This window comes from Desmodus rotundus, chromosome 5, assembly GCF_022682495.2.
Source record: "Desmodus rotundus isolate HL8 chromosome 5, HLdesRot8A.1, whole genome shotgun sequence".
In the NCBI taxonomy this organism is placed as follows: domain Eukaryota; kingdom Metazoa; phylum Chordata; class Mammalia; order Chiroptera; family Phyllostomidae; genus Desmodus; species Desmodus rotundus.
This window is the reverse complement of record NC_071391.1, coordinates 57,414,830-57,435,628: the sequence shown is the minus strand read 5'-3', so window position 1 is coordinate 57,435,628 and position 20,799 is coordinate 57,414,830. Positions and strand designations below refer to the sequence as shown.

General features: G+C 42.8%; 1 protein-coding gene across 4 annotated transcripts in view; it reads right to left on the bottom strand.

The window, feature by feature from the left end:
• CCDC83 (coiled-coil domain containing 83) overlaps window positions 1–7,082 on the bottom strand; it is a 54,121-nt gene extending 47,039 nt beyond the window's left edge. Inside the window, exons 1-3 of one of the 4 annotated variants that reach the window (XM_045182052.2) lie at window positions 6,878–7,082; window positions 6,666–6,729; window positions 1,307–1,429 (exon numbers count right to left, since the gene is read on the bottom strand). In XM_045182052.2, the coding sequence (XP_045037987.1) occupies window positions 1,307–1,401 (95 nt within the window). In that variant the 5' untranslated portion in view covers window positions 1,402–1,429; window positions 6,666–6,729; window positions 6,878–7,082. Of the gene's footprint in view, window positions 1–1,306; window positions 1,430–6,665 lie in introns of all 4 variants that reach the window. The other 3 variants (XM_024572688.3, XM_045182054.2, XM_045182053.2) reach the window with 3 other exon arrangements.
• Window positions 7,083–20,799: the final 13,717 nt, after the last annotated feature.

Sequence of the window (20,799 nt, the reverse complement as noted above, 5' to 3'; positions counted from 1 at the left end):
CCCCAGTGTCTTTTCCATAAGCCTTTCTCTCTACAACTCCATGTCTTCATAACACCCGCTCCTCTTCCAGAGATCGGCTGAAGGACTGCTTCCTAAAATGAGCTTTTCCTGACCCTGCTATGGCACCCTGCACTTTTTTCTGTTTTAGATAGAGAAGAAAGGGGAGAAAGGGCCGGGAGAGAGAGAGGGGCGTGGGGAGAAACAGAAACATCAGTTTGTTTTCCACTTATTTATGCATTCACTGGTTGCTTCTTCTTGTAGGAGCCCTGACCCAGGATCCGACCTGCAGCGTTGGTGTATCGGGACGATGCACTAACCAACTGAGCCACCCAGCCAGGGCCCTACGCTTTTCTTTCATAGCGCCTTCATTGTAGCTAGATAATTTTTTAAAAGCTTGAATGAGTTACCTAATGTCTCTCATGTGTACCCAGGGCAGGGACCATGCGGTCCTGCTCACTGCTGTCCTCCAGGACCCAGCCAGCAGGGCCTTGTTCTCGGTAAACATTCAAGTGTCAGCTCAACAAACTGAGCTGCGTGCATGGGGTGCATTCGTCTTTGGACAAAGACTGACATAGTTGTGTAACCACTCACTCCCTAAGAATTACATATTAAAACACCGACCCTATGCCAAAAGTTGGGGTTCAAAAGCTCTCAAGGGGCTCACTTTCCATTGGTTGGATAAAACATCAGCATAGAATAGGTATTACCTCTAGTTTTGTCTCCATCTCCCGGGAGTGGAACATTAAGAAATATCATTCTCATTAAAAAGAATTCTAAATCATTTGTATTTGATCTGTAGCTATTTGGAGATAATGCAAATGGGAATGTCTGGAAATGAAAAGTTAAAAGTTTCCTTGTTTACTCTTCCATGAATGTACACTAACTATTCGTTGTTGTATTTTAAAATGTGGCCGGCAAGGTGTCGTGTGTACACATGTATATAGGGGACAGTGGCCAGTAACACAGCGCAGGGAGGGAGGGGCTGAAACCACATTAACGCATACTGTTTCATAGCTACTCCTTGGGCTATGTTACAATTAAAGTTTCAAAAACGTTTAAAAATATGCACTTAGCACAGGAGTGCCGTTATGCCTTCAATCTACCTCCAATCCAGCTCCGCTGACAGATTTACAATTATCTTATTTTTATTTGAAGTTATTGGGGTGACACTGATTTCCAAATCCATACAGGTTTCAAGTGCACCTCCCTTGACAGCGGTTCAGAGCATCATTTCTATTTGGGTCGAGTGTTTACAACGATGGCCACCTACCCGGGGGGACCTTGGGATTTAACAATCTAAGCTTACTGATAGTCTAGAAATGCTTCGTTGGTAGGCATTTTCACTTCTTTCGGCAGCCCATCTTGAATATCCTTTTTATTTGCTTTCGCTGTATTTTCCATCGTGTTGCTTAGCTAGTAAGAAATATACCTGTTTTGAAAAAGAGATATAAGAAATGCAAATAAACTCTTGGTTTTGTCCATCTACTTGTATTTAACTCAAGATAAGACACAGCTGAAACTTATTTTAAAACCGGCTTTTCAGCTCAGACTGTTTCCCACCTAACACCCACCACTAGCCCCGAATGGCGGCGTAAATCACTGGGTTCTCGAGTCCGGGGAATTCCGTGTTCAGCCCAGGTACAGTGTCACCCCGCCCAAAACTGTGTGCGATCGCCCCCTTACGTCATCCGTCCACAGCTGTCGCCCCTATCAAGCTTTTTTAAGAGCAAGGACTGAACTTTTTCAATCACTTTATTTCTCCACAGTGTTTGGCAGCATGCACTGCATAGAGCAGCTGCTCAGTAAATATTAATTTTGAAAAATTAAGACATTGCAAAAGCATACTCTCTATAAGCACCAAGAAACTTGGATCCAAAGGAACTGGGCTTGGTCATAGTTGCTATGAAGAGCTAATAAAAGCACACATTAAGGTGTGTTTAAATGGTTAAGAGGTTTATAAATACAATGTAATAATAATAATGTATTATTATTTACAGTAACTGTTCACCTAATAATAAAAAATTTACAAAAATAATATTTTTAAAAGGGCAAATGAGGCCCACTGCTCAGATATTTTTACAGTAAACAGCAATACTTCAAAGGTTTGATGGGCACTAAAGTACATCTTTTCCGATCACAGTCTTCTTTAACAGATTTTTTAAACCTTTCAATTTCCACCAACCTCTAAAAAATAAGTGCCTGACTTTCAGTCAACGTAACAGTAGTTGGGTGTGGGGGAGAGAACGGAACCTCTGTGATTTTAAAGTGGCTGGAAGGCCCATGGCACCGACATTGGGGAGATTCTTGTGCATCTCTCTGCTTCATGCCCGAGCATGACAGCAACAGAGGCTCGGCGAAGGAAGAAATCAGTAAGACGGACGGACAATACAGGCACCTGTGTTTAGTCCTAGATCCACCACCTAGTGTCTATGTAACCTTGAGTAGGTCACTTAATTTTTTTGAGCTTCAGTTTCACTCTCTGTAAAGTGAGAACCAAAATCTTATTCGGAAAGCTGTCGTAAGGGTTAAGTAAGCTTATATTTATAAGGCAGCCAGCATAGTGTCTGACATATAAGGAGAATTTAATAAATATTATGCCCCCTATGGTTATAGTTCCAGACTGCGCTTCTTCAAAGGGAAAGCAGAGCTGACTGCCTGCGGCCAAGTATGACGATATGTGGAAAGGCTACTCTGCAGTTTGCTATTGTCAATATTCATCATTGATCTGGACCACTGGATTGGCAGTCTACATGATTATTCACATCCGCAGTGGAAAAACTCTCTGAAACGAAAACACATTTTTGTTTTCCTGTAGACATGCTGCTCACACGCCCAGGCCTCCAGCGAGGCTCAGTCTTTGTGTCTGAGATTTTCTAGCTAAGTGTGTCCATCTCCGCACTCTGATTCGAGTTTTTGGGAATGCAAATGTACTACAATACTTTCCAACTGAAAATCACACAGGTGACACAACAAAAAGATTTCACACATTAAGACAAGGTGATATATTAACTGCTAACTTCTCAGATATGAAAGTATTAAAAATAATTCCATACGCTATGAACCAAATTGTGTCATTACACCATCGCAGTTCACAGAAATTGTCAGCTAAGGAAAAAATTGCTTTCTCTTGTTTCAGATGCAGAGTTGAATTTCTATCTTATTTTCTATGTTTTAGAATTAGAATTTTTAACTTGACGGTTTCACAAAAAGGTAGCATGCTGACAAGTGTGCCATTTTATAATAACTTACTATTTAACAATGATTTGTACTATATAATATTTCATTATAAAGTTAAAACAAATGTCAACATCAATCTCTAATTTCCTTCCCGAGTCATATGGAACAGACCAAAGCGGCATGGCTCCCACCTGCAGCACCCATCTGGTGCTGGAGGGAAAAATGACCTCATCTGCAAAATTAGCTCAGTTACCTGGCTCCAATGCTTTCAACTGTGTGACTAATGCATAATTAGTTACCTAACTGCAGCTGATGGCAAAGGATTTTAATAAAATATGAGTGAAAATGCGGATCCATTAAGCACCAATGACTTATGCATAAAGTAAATTAAGATTCATTTTTCACACACTTTCCAGAAAATTAGTAAGCCATTTGGATCGCCTGCTTAATAGTTGCGTCATTGCAAAAAACTAATGACATCACCTCAACACGCGCTTTTGCATTTGATAGTGTTCTACAAACAATGAGGATTTTTATAAATATTTACAAGGTTTTACAGTCCCTGACCACTCAGATGATTTCTATATCAGCAAAGGCTGAGAATTCTATAAAACCTTCACAGAGTAATGTGATTATCTTCCAGGAAGGCTTCACTTAGACTATTTTCTGACAATGGACACCTGATCTGTTTGTCAGTAACCACAGACACTTACTCAGTGCCTGCTCTGTGCTTGGCACTTTACTCCGCCTTTGGTTATAGAATATAGAAGAGGCAAGAACTTTACTCAGACTGACAGGGAAAAAGCAGCATACCCCAGCAGAACTTCTAAAAACCAATCAACAGCTTTAACAGACTTCGGCCAAACTGTGCAGGATGCGGAGGTCTTCAGTTGCTGTGTGACCCTTTGGGCCGTCCGTGTTTCCTCTGCCTGGGCATTCCGTAACATGCCATGGAGTGAGGGCAGGAGAGGCCGGGCTGAAGGACTCGGGTCTCCGGCCTTTTCAGAGTCTACTTCATAATCACTTTCTGTCAGAAATGTTTTTAAAAATATCCCCCAAATGCTTCTCGGTGAAAAGAAGTCTGTGTCATAAAAATGGACATATGGTAACCATTTCTTCAATGCGGTTATTCCATAGTGCTCTACTTGACTCTGCAAAACGACCCCAGAAAGAAAGAGTATGTCCTCTCCTGTGCAGTCTCCGGATCCTGGCTCAGTATTGAGACAGTTCCTAAAGACTTTTTTCCAGGACTTTCTGGAGCCATGAATATCCAGAAGCCTTAATGACCGCGTCATCATTTTGTGGAGGCTGGGAGATGGAAGGGCTGCCCTTTCTGGACATTTGGAATAGATCCTGACATTTGTAAGCTAATGTTTCATATAAATGCGGACTAAAATGAAAGATATTTACTTAGTAGCATTAGTAATGACACAAGTTCTGGATGAGATTCCAATAGTGGTTGAGAGCATGATTTAGTCAAAAGATCTCTACATGGTGTTGGAAGTCTTGAAGTCTAATCCTGGCATTGCCATTGACTAGCTATAAACTTGTGTAATCTAATACCACCACACCACCACCACACCACCACACCACCACACCACCACCACCACCACCACCACCACCACCACCACCACCACCAATGTGGTACTTCCAAAGGCCTTTGTGTGAAAGAATGATCTAACTTTAAAGACATGTGTATCGCTATAGTGTTAATTGTACTACATATTTGAAAATATTCATGGCACTCATCTTCAACAAAATATAGCTCTTTCAACATTGAATAGCAACTGACTACTTCAACAAACCCTTATCTTAGCGAGTTCAAAATAGATATTGGCACATTGGCCCAAACTAGCTGTTCAATAAATGTCTGACTTGAGGGACTGACTTGTAAATAATGTGTACTTGCTTTTTTATAAACCTCACCCAGGGACATTTCCTTCATTGCATTTTAGAGAGAGAGGAAGGGAGAGAAGGGGGGAGAGAGAAATATCCATGAGCCTGGACCAGGGATCAAACTCGAAACTCCGGTATGTACCCCAACAGGGAACGAAACCCGCCACACTTCAGTTACAGAATGACACCCCAGCCAACCGAGCCACACCGGCCAGAGCTGCCAATGGTCCTACTTATGTGCTTCTGATGTTGTGTGGACCCTAAATTTGGAAATCGAAGCAAAATCATTTTTACACTCAAATTCTCACTTATGCTAGAACACATTTTAAATACAACTTTTAAGTGTTTTATAAATGCTCTCCAGCACATGTTAAAAAAAAAACCCCGAATGCTTTTAATTTAAAGCCATTTAGTAGTGATAACATTACTAAGTTAGCTTAAAAAATTTCAGACCTCCTATGTACAGTTAGTGTACATGTAGCCCTAAACAAAACAGCTTTAAAATGTAAAATACAGCCAGCTTAACGATGTGTTAAACACCCATATATTCAAACCAAGGTATTTAAAATTATCTGGCCGATAACACTTCAACTTGCACTCACGTAATTGTGACGTGCAGTACAGTAGCATGGATTTTCTTTACCAATACCAATCCTCTGGTCAGCGGCACATTTTTGAACTGCAGTTCCCAATGTATACTGGATATTTAGCGTAAACGTTGATCTGCCTTTTGATCCCAAATTGCTAAAAATAGTTTGAAATTCGGGATGTTATACTAACTTTTCTAGCAACCAGAACTACCTCCCCCTGCCCCCGCTCTCCTTCAGTTTTAGAAATGTCAAGAAGGAAAAGAAACTTCACCGTGAAGAGATTATTGTGAGGATAATGGAAGTACAAGCAGCACTCTTAGACTGAGGGAGAGGGAGAACAAAAAGGTCTCTGTCTTCAAAAGGCAGTGGTGAATGTAAAAAGGATCTACTAAATTTGGGTCTTGGGCTGGCAGACAGGAAATCCGTGAGCAATTAGCACACACACTAAGTATCCAGTCATTATTTACCTTCTCTGCCTTCACAGAAATCTTTTCCTCCTCCTAGATGGGGTTACTTCTCCCACCTCGGAATCATTTCAACTCTCTTTGCCCAGCAGAGAATCATGGGAAAACAAATAAGGTTCTGTACGAATCTAATAATTAATAATAATTAAAAAAAAGCAAAATCTATGGATCGGGAGCGAGGATGAAAGGGCGTCAACAACGCGCCTACAGCGGGAGGCCCTCTGTGCTCAGACTGAGAAGGATGTGCAGAGGAGCGAGGCCGTCACTCAGACGCACTCACCAGCCTGGCAATTCGGGGAGAAGAGCGCTAAGAAAAGCGTCGGGCTGCCCCGGCTCGTCCACTAGTGGACCAGCCTCTCAGCCTCTCTGACCCCGTCTGGCTTCCCTCTTTCCTACGTCCACCCAGAGTTCCCGATGAAGCTCAAACACTTTGGGAAAACTGTCACAGGCTAAAGCCCCATACAAACAGAAGGCATTGTTGCTGTGCTGAGCATCTGCTGTGCGCTGGAGACTGCGAGGCACCGTGAAGGTTACAAACCTGATTCAAATTCAGATCCCGCCCTCTGGGAGAGGACGGTCTGCAATGGCACACAGGCACCGCACTGCAAGGCAGAAAGACCGGTGGATTAAATTCGGGCCCGATGGAAAGATCTCCCTCGCCCTCTTTCCCGGGTGTCGCGGCGGGGTGTGGCTGTGAGGACCCCGCCCAGGGGCCCCCAGGACGCAGGAACGGCTCCCGCTGTAGGACACCTGGAGGGCGCGGCACCAGGCCTACTTCAGCGCCGGTGGGCGCGGGGCCCAGACGCCCGTAACAGTCAGCCTGGAAGGAGACGGGGACCCAGTGAGTCTCCCCACCTGCCTTCACTGCTACACCGCAGTGGGCGGGTGGGCAGCACTCTCGTGGGGCCAGCGCACTAGGCCCACCCACTCGATCACAGCAGCCAACGCCCGCACCGCGCCCTCCGTTTCCACGGCGACCGGCGGGGCGTGGCCTCCAGGTCCCACAGCCAAGCACAGACGCGAGCCGTGGGCGGGCGCGCCACCTGGTGGCCACATCGGGGAGAGTCCGGGCCCAGGGCCTGTACTGCAGCCTTCGCTGCAGCGGGTGCACCTTCCCGCCGTCCTCCCCCCGGGATTTTCACCGTCGCAGATCACCCCGCTGATTCCGCAAAACTCTCACGCCCCTCCGTGCTTCCCTCTAGTGGCAAAACGGGGAGTAGTGAGCTGGGTAGAGACGTGACCTCCGGCCCCGGTGCTGTGACTGTGAGCCGATAGCTTTCGTCTCTGTTTCTTCTCTGTTTGTAAAACGAGACCTCGGGACTTACGGGTGGGTGGATGGGGAAAGGGGTGAGTGCGCCCCACTCGGCCCCTTCCACCACTGCAGCTCTTCTTCCATCTGCTTTTGTTTTGTGTCAAGAATTCTTTTGGATTTAGCTCCAAATAGAATTGCCAATCCCTGGAGTAAGTGCTTACATGGTAACTTCCAGCTCTAAAAGTCCTTGACTCTGCCTATTTTCCTTTTTGCTTTACTTGTTTTGCTCCTAAACGTCAAGAAAACCAATATTCATACCATCTTTCCCTGTTTCCACCTTTTGCAGCTTAAAGTTCCTCCTTTCTTCGCCTGCATTCTTTCTCATTCTCTGCTTCGAGACTATTTCTTACATCCTGGGAGTACCTGCTTCACTAGTTACACCGCAGTTCATTTTCTCTCCTTTCGTCCTGGGAAGACAGAGTGAGATGCTCCACTGGGCCTCCACTCTCTTCATAAATCACCTGTTTGGCAGTCTTGAATTTGATTTTTAAAAATGGGTTATCCATGTATTATGATTAATGCTGTGTTATATTAGTAACATAGTAATAACTTATCAAAGGAAAGGAACTGAAGCAGTTAATGAAAATGTTAATTAGCTTTTAGTTAAGGGAGTTTATCTCATCAGTAAAAAGCCATCCAAAATTAACCAGCTTGATATAATTAATGTGTTCCATCTCTTTATTCTATCAGTGTTACATATTTAAGTACCAATAATTTGCCATGCTGTACGTATTTGAGAAAGGTTTTTTATTTATCTTCCTTAGAATAACAACTGGTGGCATTATGTCATAAAATTATTCTATAGAGTACAAATGCAGGAGAAAAAACAAAGCTACCATCCAAAATTTTTAGAGCATGGAGATATTTTTTTTATTGTTTGTTAAATGGAAAAACAATTTTGTGATTCGTCAGCACTTTGAATTCATTCCCCAGTATTTCCTATAAATCATGGGCCTGCTTCTTTTACAACAGCTTGGGCCTATAGTCAAAAATGTACTTTTACCCTATTATTTATCTCCTGTGCAGTTTTTCTTATGGTGTTTGCCAGTTGGTGGTCAAACAGGAAAGCCAGATAAAAACCATTTGCCAAGTTTCCTCATTTGACCTCGATTTTATGTTAGCCCTCATGTTGGATGATGAGGAAAAAGAGATAGGAGAATTTCTATGGTAGAAAAAGCCACAATTGTTGTCTGGTTTGAGCAGAAAGACGAAGAGCCTGTTTGGTATGCACAGTTGCTAAGTATGTTATACTTTAAAAATGTTTTTATTTGTTTTCATTGAGGATCACTACCTTTGCAAACAGACTCTAAGGCAATCGTCTAAATGTGTTAATAGTAAATATCACAGTAATTTTAGAGACCTGAGCTACTGAACCTATCAACTTCGCAAACCAGTTCAAACTTCTAGTAAACAAAAAATTTTACTGACAACAAAGTTACTTTTGAGAAATAGAAAAGCCCTGCTATAACTTCTTATCCAAAACCTTTTTTCCTGACAAATTTGAAACAATTAAATAGGTGTTTTGGAAAAAGGAAATCATGAAGTAAAATACTCTATTGAGAGAAAAAGTTTTTACTCCCTTCAAACAGGCAGGATAACAAACTCGTGTAGGGGATTGTTTGACCAAACATCCATTGGCCTGTCGCAATAGTGTAAAACGGGATTGTGTATAGTGTAAAGTGGGATTGTTTCCCACTTTATTTTTAAGTCACAGTATTTTCCTTCAGGCCGGAGGCAGAGCCCTGCCATCCTCTTCTCTCCAGCTCTTCAAACCAAGTTTAACGTGGATGACCGGAGCACTGGCAAAAAGAGACCACATCTCTTTTCTCCCACCTATCCCCTCTGCCTAACTAATTTTTGAAATTACTTTTTTGAGTTCTTTTTTTCTCTCTGAGGGAGAAGAGCCCAAAATGGAAAGCGAGAGCCAGAGTCACATCTCAGAGCCTGAGCCGGGGATGAGGACCCACGCCCGAGGGTGTTGGGCGTGGCGTTATGAGAGCAGTCCAGCTACAGCGAGTTGCTGCCTGCTTCCGGCAGTTTTAAAATATGACCACACAGGATGTACGTACATATCAGGAGAGTGTGACCCCAAAATCCAGAAATAGATAAATACAGGTACATAGATATTTGTACTCAGTTGCTTCAGACAAAAGTGCCAAGGTAATTAAGTGAAGAAAGGATAGTATTTTCAACAAATGCTACTGTAACTTGCATATCTGCTGTCTGTTTGGTAAAAAGAAGAGTCTTAACTGACCATACACTATGCAAAAAATTAACTCAAAATGAGTCATAGATCCGAACATAAAAACTGAAGAGGCCAAGTGTAGGCTCTGTGGCCAGCTGTTCTCGCTGAGCCCACAAAGTGCCAGACATGTCAGGGACTTGGATCCTCCCAGCTAGTCCATCCAGCAGCTGAATGTTGCTGAGTTAATCTCTCAGTCAACGCCACAAGAGATCGCCAATGACCAGCCTACAGAATCTGGTGGTGGTTTTAAGCCACAAAGTTTTGTTCGTGTATTAGTTATCTATTACTATATAACAAATTACCCAAAGTTTAGTGATTCAAGACAACAGTAATCACTTATTACCTCACAGTTTCTATGAATCAGGAATTTGGGAGCAAGTTGATTGGGCAGTTCTAACTTGGGTATCTCAGGAGGTGAGATATTAGACTCTGTCTAGTCCTGAAGGCACTTTCATTCTAGGGGGAGGGAGGGGCAGACAAGTTAATAGGCAATTGCAGCACAGTTAGATAACCCCTGGAATAGGGGTAAAAGCAGAGTGCTCAGGGAAAACCTAACCAAGTCTCAAGGGTCAGGGAAAAATTCCTAGGGGAAGTGAGATCTCATTTGAGATTTGACAATGAGCAGAGATTAGACAGTTTGGAGGGCTGGGTATGAGAGGGGCTGGGACAGAGGGATGGGCAGGCACTAAGGCCTAGAGGTAAAAACAAAAAAGGTAAGTTTCTTATGGCACTGAAAGAAATTTAGTAGGGTCTCGGAGAGAGGAGGCTGGAGAAGCAAGCAGGGACAGACCATGACGGGCCCTCTAAACCATGCTCTTTGATGATGACAAAAAATCAGTCTGGCTGGAGTGTGGACGAGGGTGGGAAGGGTCAAGATGGGGACAGTTTCAGGATGAACTCCACTGACCACAGTTGCAGTCTTTCTTCTGCCTTAGGGCTTCTCACTTCAGTCTGGTTTCTGGTCCAAGAAACTTGTCTCACGCTCTGCCTTTTGCAAGATTGCAATGATTGGCGAGAAGAATGACCTCATCTCCCTGGCTCAAGTTATCAGCTTGCCCCATCTCTGGAGCCTTCTGTGATTCAGATAAGATGCTCACTCCCACACCAGGAAGTAGTCAGTCTATGAAACTCTGCTTCCAACAAACATGTTAAAAGAATTAGAACATATGGAGAAACATTACCTCACATCTGGAGAATGAGGCAATATAAACTCTAACTTCCATCTTTTAAGAACTGCTTTTGTGTAATTGTTTTCCAGCTGCCTTTTTTTTTACTATGGTAAGAACACGACATGAGATCTACCTTCTTAACAACGTTTTAAGTGTACATTATAATATAGCTAACGATAGGCACCATATTTAACAACAGGTCTCTAAAATTTATGCACCTAGTGTAATGAATGGAAACTTTCTATCTGTTGACCAGCAACTTCCCATTTCCCCTACCCTGAACCCCGGCCACCACCGTTCCGCTCTGCTTCAATGCGCTTGACTGTTGTAGACACTTTGTGTAAGTGGAGTCAGGCGGTTTTGGCCCTTCTGTGACTGGCTTACTTCACTTAGCCTGTGGTCCTCCAGGTTTATTATCCATGTCGTTGCAAATGGGGATTTCCTCTTTATTTTTTTAAGGCTAAACAATATTCCAGGGTATGAATATACCATGTTTTCTCTCTTTGTTCATCCCTCAATGGTCAGGGAGGCTGTTTCTGTGTTTTGGTCACTCTGAATAATGCCGCAGTGAACATGGGTGTGTAGATGTCCCTAATTTCAGTTCTTTTGAGTAATAGGATTACTGGATCATATGGTGGTTCTATTTTTAATTTTTTGAAAACCTCCATACTGTTTTCTAAAATTGCTATACACAGTACAATAGCGTTCCTGTCAATTAGAAACAGTGATTTAGAACAGACTATGGGAAAATGTGCCACATAAAAATATCACAAACAGAGTAAAGAGTTTAACTATAATACTGATAGTATATATTCAAAGCTTAAATAATAATTTGTAAAAAGTTCTCAAAACATGATTTAACAGACTGGGTTGGAAAAGAAATACTATGTACCTGAACAGAAAATACATAACATTGAATAACGTTAATGCCACTTCTTTCCAAATGCATGTATAATGTGGATCTATGAAATGGTATTTGTTTGCAGAAGGGAACATAATCGGGACATTCTCAGGAATATATATCAATATCAGCAAATCCAAGATAGCGTGCTATATTTTTAAATAAAAAGAAATACTGGGGTTTTGGGTTGTTCCCTATACTTCATATGGTGTTGAGAAAATACGAAGTATTTTACCTTTTATGCAGTGCACTAGCTAAGACAACTGTTGCGAAAGACCGCAGTATGTGATTCACTTAAATGATATGTCCAGAAAAAGCAAATGTACAATGACAGAAATTGAGAGACTTCAGTGAGGGCTATACACCACAGGGCCACCAGCAGGGGGATTTGGAGAGAGAGCTGTCCAAATGAGAGAAGCGGGGGGCTCATCTTTGGACCCTGAAATCAGAAGATCCTTCTAGTGCATGCACCCAACTTTGGGAATTGCTCATTGCGGACTCCGGTGAGACTGACACATAGGGGGGTACTGAACCACACTTTGTTGATGCTTACTTTCTTTAAGAACATAAAATTTGGGGAAAGGTAGTCCAGCCATTTTCTGGAGCTGCTTACCAGTGGTGAGACCTTGGACAAGTTACTTCACCTTTCTGCACCTCAATTTCCTTATCTGTAATGGAGATAATATTGCATACTTCTCAGGGATGACCTGAAGATGAAGTAAACCCCTGGTACAATTCCTGGCATGTAGTAGGTTTTCAATGAATATTAGTTCTTCCCGTGCTCCTTCTAAACTATTATTACAAAGAGAGAATGCCAGAAAGTAGGAAACTGTGGAGCTCTTCTGGGCCCCATTTCTTCTGGACCATATCAGTGCTTTGTGATTGAGTTTTACCAAGTAATGTGCTAGCTGAATTTGAAGACTTGCCTAGTAAAAGTAAATAAGGTAAAAAATGACTTGGAAAAAAAAGTTAAGGAGGGCCTATAATGAGATCATTAGGGTGGGGCTTCGATGCAATGGGATGCCTTTGGAAGAAGAGGCACCAGTGAGCTCAGATGAGCTCTCGCTCTCGCTCTCTGAGAGAGTGCACAGGGAAGAGGTCATGTGAGCACACGGTGACATGGCAGCTGCCCACAAACCAGGAAGAGAGACTTCACCAGAAACCAGCATGCTGGCTCCCTGATCTCAGCCGTCCAGCCTCCAGAGCTGTGAGAAAATAAATGTCTGTTGTTTAAGCTGCCCACTCTCGGGCCCTTTATTATGGCAGCCCAGGCTAAGCCAGCGTACAGCCCCCTGAAAGTGGTCCCAGCCCGAGGGTGAGGAAGCTGGCTGGTTAGTTCTGCATTCTCATTTGCCCTTGGTTGAGGACTACTCCTTGGGGTGCTGATTTCCTGGCAGTTATGGCCTGCACCGTGCAGGGGCCTGGCATGCTCCTGCCCTCTGTGGGCCAGAGAAGTCCTCACTCTGCCCAAGAGTCCCCTGCAGAAAGAAGCTGATGGCTTCCCTGCCGAGAGCTGAAGGGATGTGGGCAGGGCAGTCTCGTCCACCACAGCTGCCAGGATGCACTTTACCTCCAATTTACACTCTCTTTACCCTTGTAATGACTCACTGAGATAATCAGTTAGCTCTGTAAGGGTGTAGAGAGGATCTCTCCGCCTCACCAATATATCACCAGTTCCCAGCAGAGAGCCTGGCACATGGTTGGGGGAGAGCCCCAAAAGTCTACATTCAGAGTTGATTCCTAAGAACTGACATGCAGCTTTATTCAAATTCATGAGAACTTTAGCAGGAGAAGCTTCATACACGAGCAAAGCAACTGCTGCTTCTAGTGGTGGTCAGCCAGGAAGAATCTGCACCCTCCCAAGACAGGGTCCCTTTTAATATGGGGCTAACAGTAAAACCTATGGTGGGTAGTCAGCTAGACCACCAGAAAGAACAGTGCATTCCTAAGTTAACAGATGACATCAGCCAGTTAGCACACTCTATATACGTGATAACCTCCTTCCTGGCGGCATGACATTTGTCTCTGGGCAGCATTCCTGATTTTCTGGGTAGTCAGCCAAGCCTGAGACTTGGAGAGTTAAGAGTCCAACATTTCCTAGATGCCTTTGCTGCCGGAGCCATACTGCATGTCGGTGAGTTTCTCTCCACATGTAGCAGATGCCCGACTACGTATCTAGTGAATGTTTGGATAAATTAATAAATGGCGATCCTTTTCAGAAAGCAACCTGGGGAATGTTATGCTGTGTTTGACAGGTCAGTTACACGTGCAGCATAAAACCTCTGTTATTGTGACATCTGAATCCCCACACACATAAATCACTGATATTTCCTAACTACCCAATCAAGGGCCTTACTAGGCTTTGTACATGAAGCTTAAGAGGTAAATTTTTATCCCTTTGCAGCAAATGCAGCCTTAACACCTTTTTCTACAGCCAGGCCACTCCACACACACCCACCCTGCACAACCGCCGCCAGGCTCCCGCCCGTGACTCTCGGGAGGGCTCGCAGCTGCCCATCAGCATGAACACAGACAGGTGGCGCACCTGAAGGCGGGGGTGGCGTTGTGGAGCTCCAACTTCATTCTGCCAGCCCTGGAAGTGGCGGAAGGTTCCCCAGCATGCCAAAAGCAAGACTTCGGAAAGAGTAGTGGAACAGTGACTTTTAGGCAGGAAGGGATGGGGAGTGACGGGAGGCTGGGAGACCAGAGGGGAGGGAAGAGGCCTGAGCCAACATGGGCTCGCAGAGACTTTGGGGCTGTGCGCCACTTTCCATATCTAGTGAGGCACTAGATCTACTCCCGGAAAGACTGTACTTCCAAATACCGCCAGGTGTATGCCCCCCAGGCAGGAGAGGGGAGGCTTCTTCACTACAGAGAAAAACTGCCCTCATACTGAAGTTCGAAGGATGCAGCGGGAGAAAGCCGTGAAGAAAACTGCAGTGCGACCGCAGTGCAGTTGGCCTAGAAAGTCATCAGCCCGATGGAGCAGAACTCAGAGTTGTAAGACGGAGCTTGCCAGCCAAAGAGCGGAGCAGAAAGATTACTGGGTATACTTTCGGATTTGGAAAATAACAATAAATGGTGTTTGACAAGTCCAATCAAACATTTGAATAGATTCATAGGAAACTGTGCAACTGTAAATAACAAGGTAATTGTGGACTCCTGGAAACATAAAAAGCTCAAGAAAGGAAACATAATCATTGGAACTGCCTGCCTCAACAGTGCATGATATCTGCATGCTTTTTCTTTATACCAATAGAGACTAATGACTTAACCAAAAACTGGACAGAGGAGGAGGGGAGCACGTGAGGCCATAAGTTGTAAGAGAACTAAGATTTCATCTACTATAACAAAAAACCAGTTTATGTTAAAATTAGTATTTTGAATTATTGAGAAAGAAAGGTCTATTTAAGGAAGTGTTGGAATTTCCAAATAAAATCCGTTAAAAATAACACTAGACTGCTATCTTAATATAAAATCCAGATTTAAATGAATTAATAAGCATTAAAAATGAGGGTTTTAAAAATAAACTTGGCATGGAAAAAGCCTTCCTAAGCAAGACACAAACTCCAAAAGCCATAAAGGTAAATTATGGACAGATTTTTACAGAATTACATTTATTGGGGTGGTATTGGTTAGTAAAATGATAGAGCTTCCCGGTGTACAATTCTATGGTACATCATTTGGATGTTGCATTGTATCTTTGCCACCCAAAGTTGATGGTCAGATTTGACCTTGAAAGAGCAAGAAATTCAGGAGTGGCAGGGACTACCATAAATCAAGTTAAACCAAAGCAACAAACCTGAAAGAAAATATGTACAACATGTTTAAGATAAAAGGATTGATTGTCTATATATGTAATTTTTAGTAGTTTTGCTCAGTTCTTTTTCAAATATATCTGATTGATTTTAAAATATCTTGTGCCTTAATCATACTTTTGATAGTCTTATTTCTTTAAACACATTAAACTTATTTTATATTCTGAATCTGATATTCTAATAATTGCAGTCTTTGTAGTTCTGACTCTGTATTTTACTGTTTTGGCTAATGCTTCCTCATGTTAGCTTGTTTCCTATTTTTCTGATTGTGAGTTCATGTCTGTTGAAACCTTGTATGTGAGAATTTTTTAAAACTTGGCTTAAAGGTTTTTCTGCAGGAAGTTTGCTTTCACTAACCACATGCCTGAGAGCATTACCCACTCAGAACGCTCTGAACCATATTTACGTGTGAGGGGTTCTTGTGCTACAGAAGCGTGCGGACTCTGGTTCCAGACCTGCTTGAGGGTTCAGCTGGTAGTTTGCAATTCTCAGGGAACACTCCCCCCTCCTTCACTGTCCCCTGCTATTAAGTGACTTTCCCATAATCAGTCTTGCAAATCTGATCATGTCACTTCCCCTACTTAACGATAGACCTGCTTACTTGTCAGATCTCAGCTTAAACATTATTCCTCATTAATGCCTCCTCTAGCTGCCTGCGCTGAAACTAGATCAAGTCCCCAAATGCATGCTGTTACCTTGTGCTTCTCCTGACAGCATTCATAACAATGGAAATCAGTTATTTGTGTAACCACATGTCAGTGAAATGGTCCGGGTCTTCACCAGCAGCTGGCTGTAGACTCGATGATGCTGGAACCCTGGTAGTCACCTTCACTGCTATGTCTCCAACACCAACCTAGTGCCTGGTGCAGGCTGGTCCAATAAATAAAAAGTGAATAAAGGAACAGCTTTGGAAATATTGCCATAATGGAATGAATCTAGTTACCAGCTCTGTCATGTTCTAGCTACGCAAATGTCTCTAAGTCATTGAATGTCTCAAAGTCTCAGTTGCTCACTTGTGAAACAGCAGTAATAACACATACCTCATAGGATCGTTGCGAGGGTTACAAGTGGCGTAGCTAAAGAAGGACAAAATGGATCTTGGCAATGGTAGATACTCAATAACTTGTAGTTTTTATTATAATCTGCCAGACAGGCCTCATAATGAGTCACATACAAATATGATAATTAACAGATTATTCCTGAAATTAGATATTCGAATGATGTAGACTTAAAACTCAATAATATAGCTTTTAAAAATAAGCCGGTATATGGTTTCATGGGTGCGTACCCACATCAAAATTTATTACGTTGTGCACTTTAAATCTGTACAGTCTATTGCATGTCAATCATCCCCCAGTAAAACTGTTTTTTTTTTTAAAGACAAAAATTAATCCATGAACAAAGAGGAGGATGAAATACACGAAATAGCTCTGTTATTTAGGATGAAGTTTGATTTATCTTTTCCCATCACCATTTATCCCTGCATCCCCTCTTCCATCTCTGCCCTCCCCTCCCCGGCCCTGTAGTCACCGCACTGTGGGCGTGTCCCTGAGTTTCCTCTCCTGTGTTCAGCCCCTCTACCCCCGGCCCCTCCCAGCTGTCAGCCTGCTCTCTATCTATGAGTCTGTTTCTCTTTCGCTTCTTAGTTCAGTTTGTTCATGAGATTCCACATACAAGGGAGATTGTATAGTACTTGTCTTTCTCTGACTGGCTTATTTCACTTAGCAGAATGTTCTCCAGGTCCATTCATACTGTCACAAAGGGTAAACTTTACTTCTTTTTTACTGCCAAGTAGTATTTCATTGTATAAATATACCATAGCTGTTTTATCCACGCATCTGCTGATGGACACTTGGGCTGCTTCCAAGTCTTGGCTATTGTACATAACACTGCAGTGAATGTAGGGGTGCATATATTCTTTCAAGTTAATGTTTTGGGTTTCTTTTGATAAATTCCCAGAAGTGGGATTGCTGGGTCAAAAGGGAGATCCTTTTTTAATTTGTTGAGGAAATTCCATACTGTTTTCCACAGTGGCTGCACCAATCTGCATTCCCACCAACAGTGCACATGGGGGCCCTTCCTCCACACCCTCCCCAACACTTGTTCGTTGATTTACAAGTATTGATGATAGCCGTTCTGACAGGTGGGAGGTGATATCTCATTATGGTTTTCATTTGCATTTCTCTGATGATTAGTGACATTGAGCATCTTTTCATGTTTGTTGGCTACATGTATGTCATCTTTAGAGAAGTGTCTATTCCGGTCCTTTGCCCATTTTTTAATTGGATTGTTTGTTTTCTTTGGTGTTGAGTTTTATAAGTTCTTTATAAATTTTAGAATTCATGCCTTATCAGTTGTGTCATTGGTGAACATGTTCTCCCACCCAGTGGGTTGTCTTTTCATTTTGTTGATGGTTTTCTTTGTTGTGCAAAAACTTCTTAGTTTGATGTAGTCCCACCTGTTTATTTTTTCTTTTGTTTCTTTTGCCCGAGGAGATATATCAGAAAAAACATTGCTATGAGCAATGTCCAAGATTTTACTGCCTGTTTTCTTCTGGAGTTTTTATACTTTTGAGTCTAACATTTAAATCTTTAATCCATTTTGAGTTTATTCTTGTATGTGGTGTAAGGAGATCTAGTTTTATTTTTTTACATGGATCTGTCCAGTTTCCCAACACCATTTATTTAATAGACTGTCTTTACCCCATGGTATGTTTTTGCCTCCTTTGTCAAATATTAATCGCCTATAAACGTGTGGGTTTATTTCCGGGCTCTCTATTCTGTTCCATTGATCTATGTGTCTGTTTTTATGCCAGTACCATGCTGTTTTGACTACTATGCCCTTAGAGTATAGTTTGATATTAAGTAGCATGATTCCTCCAACTTTGCTCTTCTCTCTCAAGATTTCTGTGGCTATTTGGGGTCTTTTGTGGTTCCATATAAATTTTTGGATTATTTGTTCTAGTTCTGTGAAATTATTTAATTATTTTGTTAACCAAAAGGATCTGTCTCTATTATTTTGCTTCAATTTGAGGACAATTTGTTTCTGTTATAGTTTTTCTTTTTTCATTGCAGTTTGAACTGCAGTCGGACAATGTCGATGCCATCATTGCTGAAACGCCACTCCTCAAATGTAAATATTTGCTGAAGGTTCATCTTGCTTCAACCGTACAAAAGGAAACATCTCTATTTCAGATCTGACAGATGCTTTTTATGGTGATGCCCTGAAAAATATGCATGATGCCAGGTTTCTTTTTAAGATACATCCTTCACGGACCTGATGAACTTTGGCCTCTTTCAGAAGAATGATGACTTGAGTATACAATTCAGAAAACATGGGCGTCTGCATGTGATTCAACCACCTGTATTTCTGCTACTGTTAACACAGCAGCAATCGGCTGTACCAGTCATTCGCTGACACCCATGGGGTGCACCCTCATTGGGTTGGCCAGCCCAAAGACCTGTGAATAAACCCCAGGGCATAGAACTGAAAGGTGAGCAAGAGCTGGGAGGTGATGCTTCTGTGAACTTGGTGAAGAATTTTGAGACAGCATCTTAGTGTGCGTTCCCCAAAAGCAGACCCTGAGAAAAGAACTTGGGACACAAGTAGTTTATTTAAGAAATGACCTGGGGAAGCACAAAAGAGGAAGTAGAAGTGGACAGGAAGAGGAGAAATGCCAACAAAGAATGCATTATGAGTGAGTTACTGCTGTGGGAAATGGGCACAGTCTCACTTGGGACCCTCTGAGAGGACATTTGAAAAACTTCAAACTTATCCCACTGAAGGACAGGAATGCCAGAGTATTTATCCACAGATTCATGTCCTTTTGTTTAAAGAGTGCCCTGGAAAGTGGGGGCATTAATTACACATGCACACACATACACACACACACCACTTGTGGGCTGAGCAGGCTCTTGTTGGTTAAAGAGTGGCCTCAGACAGAGACCAAAAAAATCATGAGCAGGCAGTGTGCATGGAAGCTGTCCGCTCTGCAGGTGCAATACACTCAGAGGCTGGATGAGGGGCCATGGGCGGAGACATCATTGTTGTCTGCTACACGAGGGTTTAGGACCTTTGATGGGATTGGATGTCAGTGCCAGGCGTTGAGGTACATGCAGGGGCATGGTTAAAGCAATGGGCTTATAAAATCTGAAGGAGGAATTTCACTTTACCGTTTTCTCAGAATGAAATAAAATTGACAAAATGCACGATTAGTTGGTCAACTCAGTTGACATTTCAGTTGTTTTGTATCCTGCAGACGAGTGGTTCAGCAGCCTCCGTGTCACCTGAAACTTTCTCAGGCCCCCACTCCTGCCCTATTGAATCAGAACCTTGGGAGGTGGGACCCAGCAGTCTGTGACGAGCTTGGCAGGCAATCCTGCTACTCACTGATGTTTGGGAACCGTGGGTATAGGGAAAGCACTGCGCTGAGAGAAGGGAACTTTTATCCCAATCACAAGTTCATGGACTGGGGATGGAGACCTGTCCGGTTTCTAGTCTTAGCTGGATGTGAACTCCGACAAATTTTGGGATCTTTGTGGGCCTTTTCAATCTGTAAAAGGAGAAGTTTGAACTAGTGTACTAGAGTTTCAAAATTATTTTTTAAGCAGTGGAATACTTTCTTCCAAAGAAATTTTACTTGAAACACCAGCATATGAGACATAAAAACAGAGCTCCTGGGATGAAGTATAGCCAGTCTCCTTCTTCTCACCTGCCCTGCAATGGCTTCCTAAGCACCTCTGTGGTCCCTTAGCGTTCTGAGAATGTGGTCTGAGAATCACTGCACTGGAAGACCCATGAGGTACCCCAGCAGTGTGGTCTGAGACATCAGGCTGACCTAACCATACTTCACCTGGTGCTGATGATAACTCCAAGATAGACCTGGGATCACCAACCTTGGATTCAGGGTCTGGATGAACCCCCTCTCCCGCCGCCCCGCCCAGCAGCAGAGTGACCGTGAGCAAGTCATATAGCCTGCGTGGCCTCCGCATCTCATTCATAAAGTGAAGTTAACTGTAATTCTTGTTCCACCGGCCTTACAGGGCTGTGGGGAGGATCAAATGAAATCATGTATGTGAACATACTTTATAAACAACTAAGTCCTGTGTAATTGGAAGAGATTATGGTGGGAGAAATCATCCTTTTAGGTAGTTTGCTTTGTAACTAGTGCCAAAGATAAGTAGAAATAGAGAAAGTAGATAGTTAAATTGTTTGTAGTTTCTTCTTT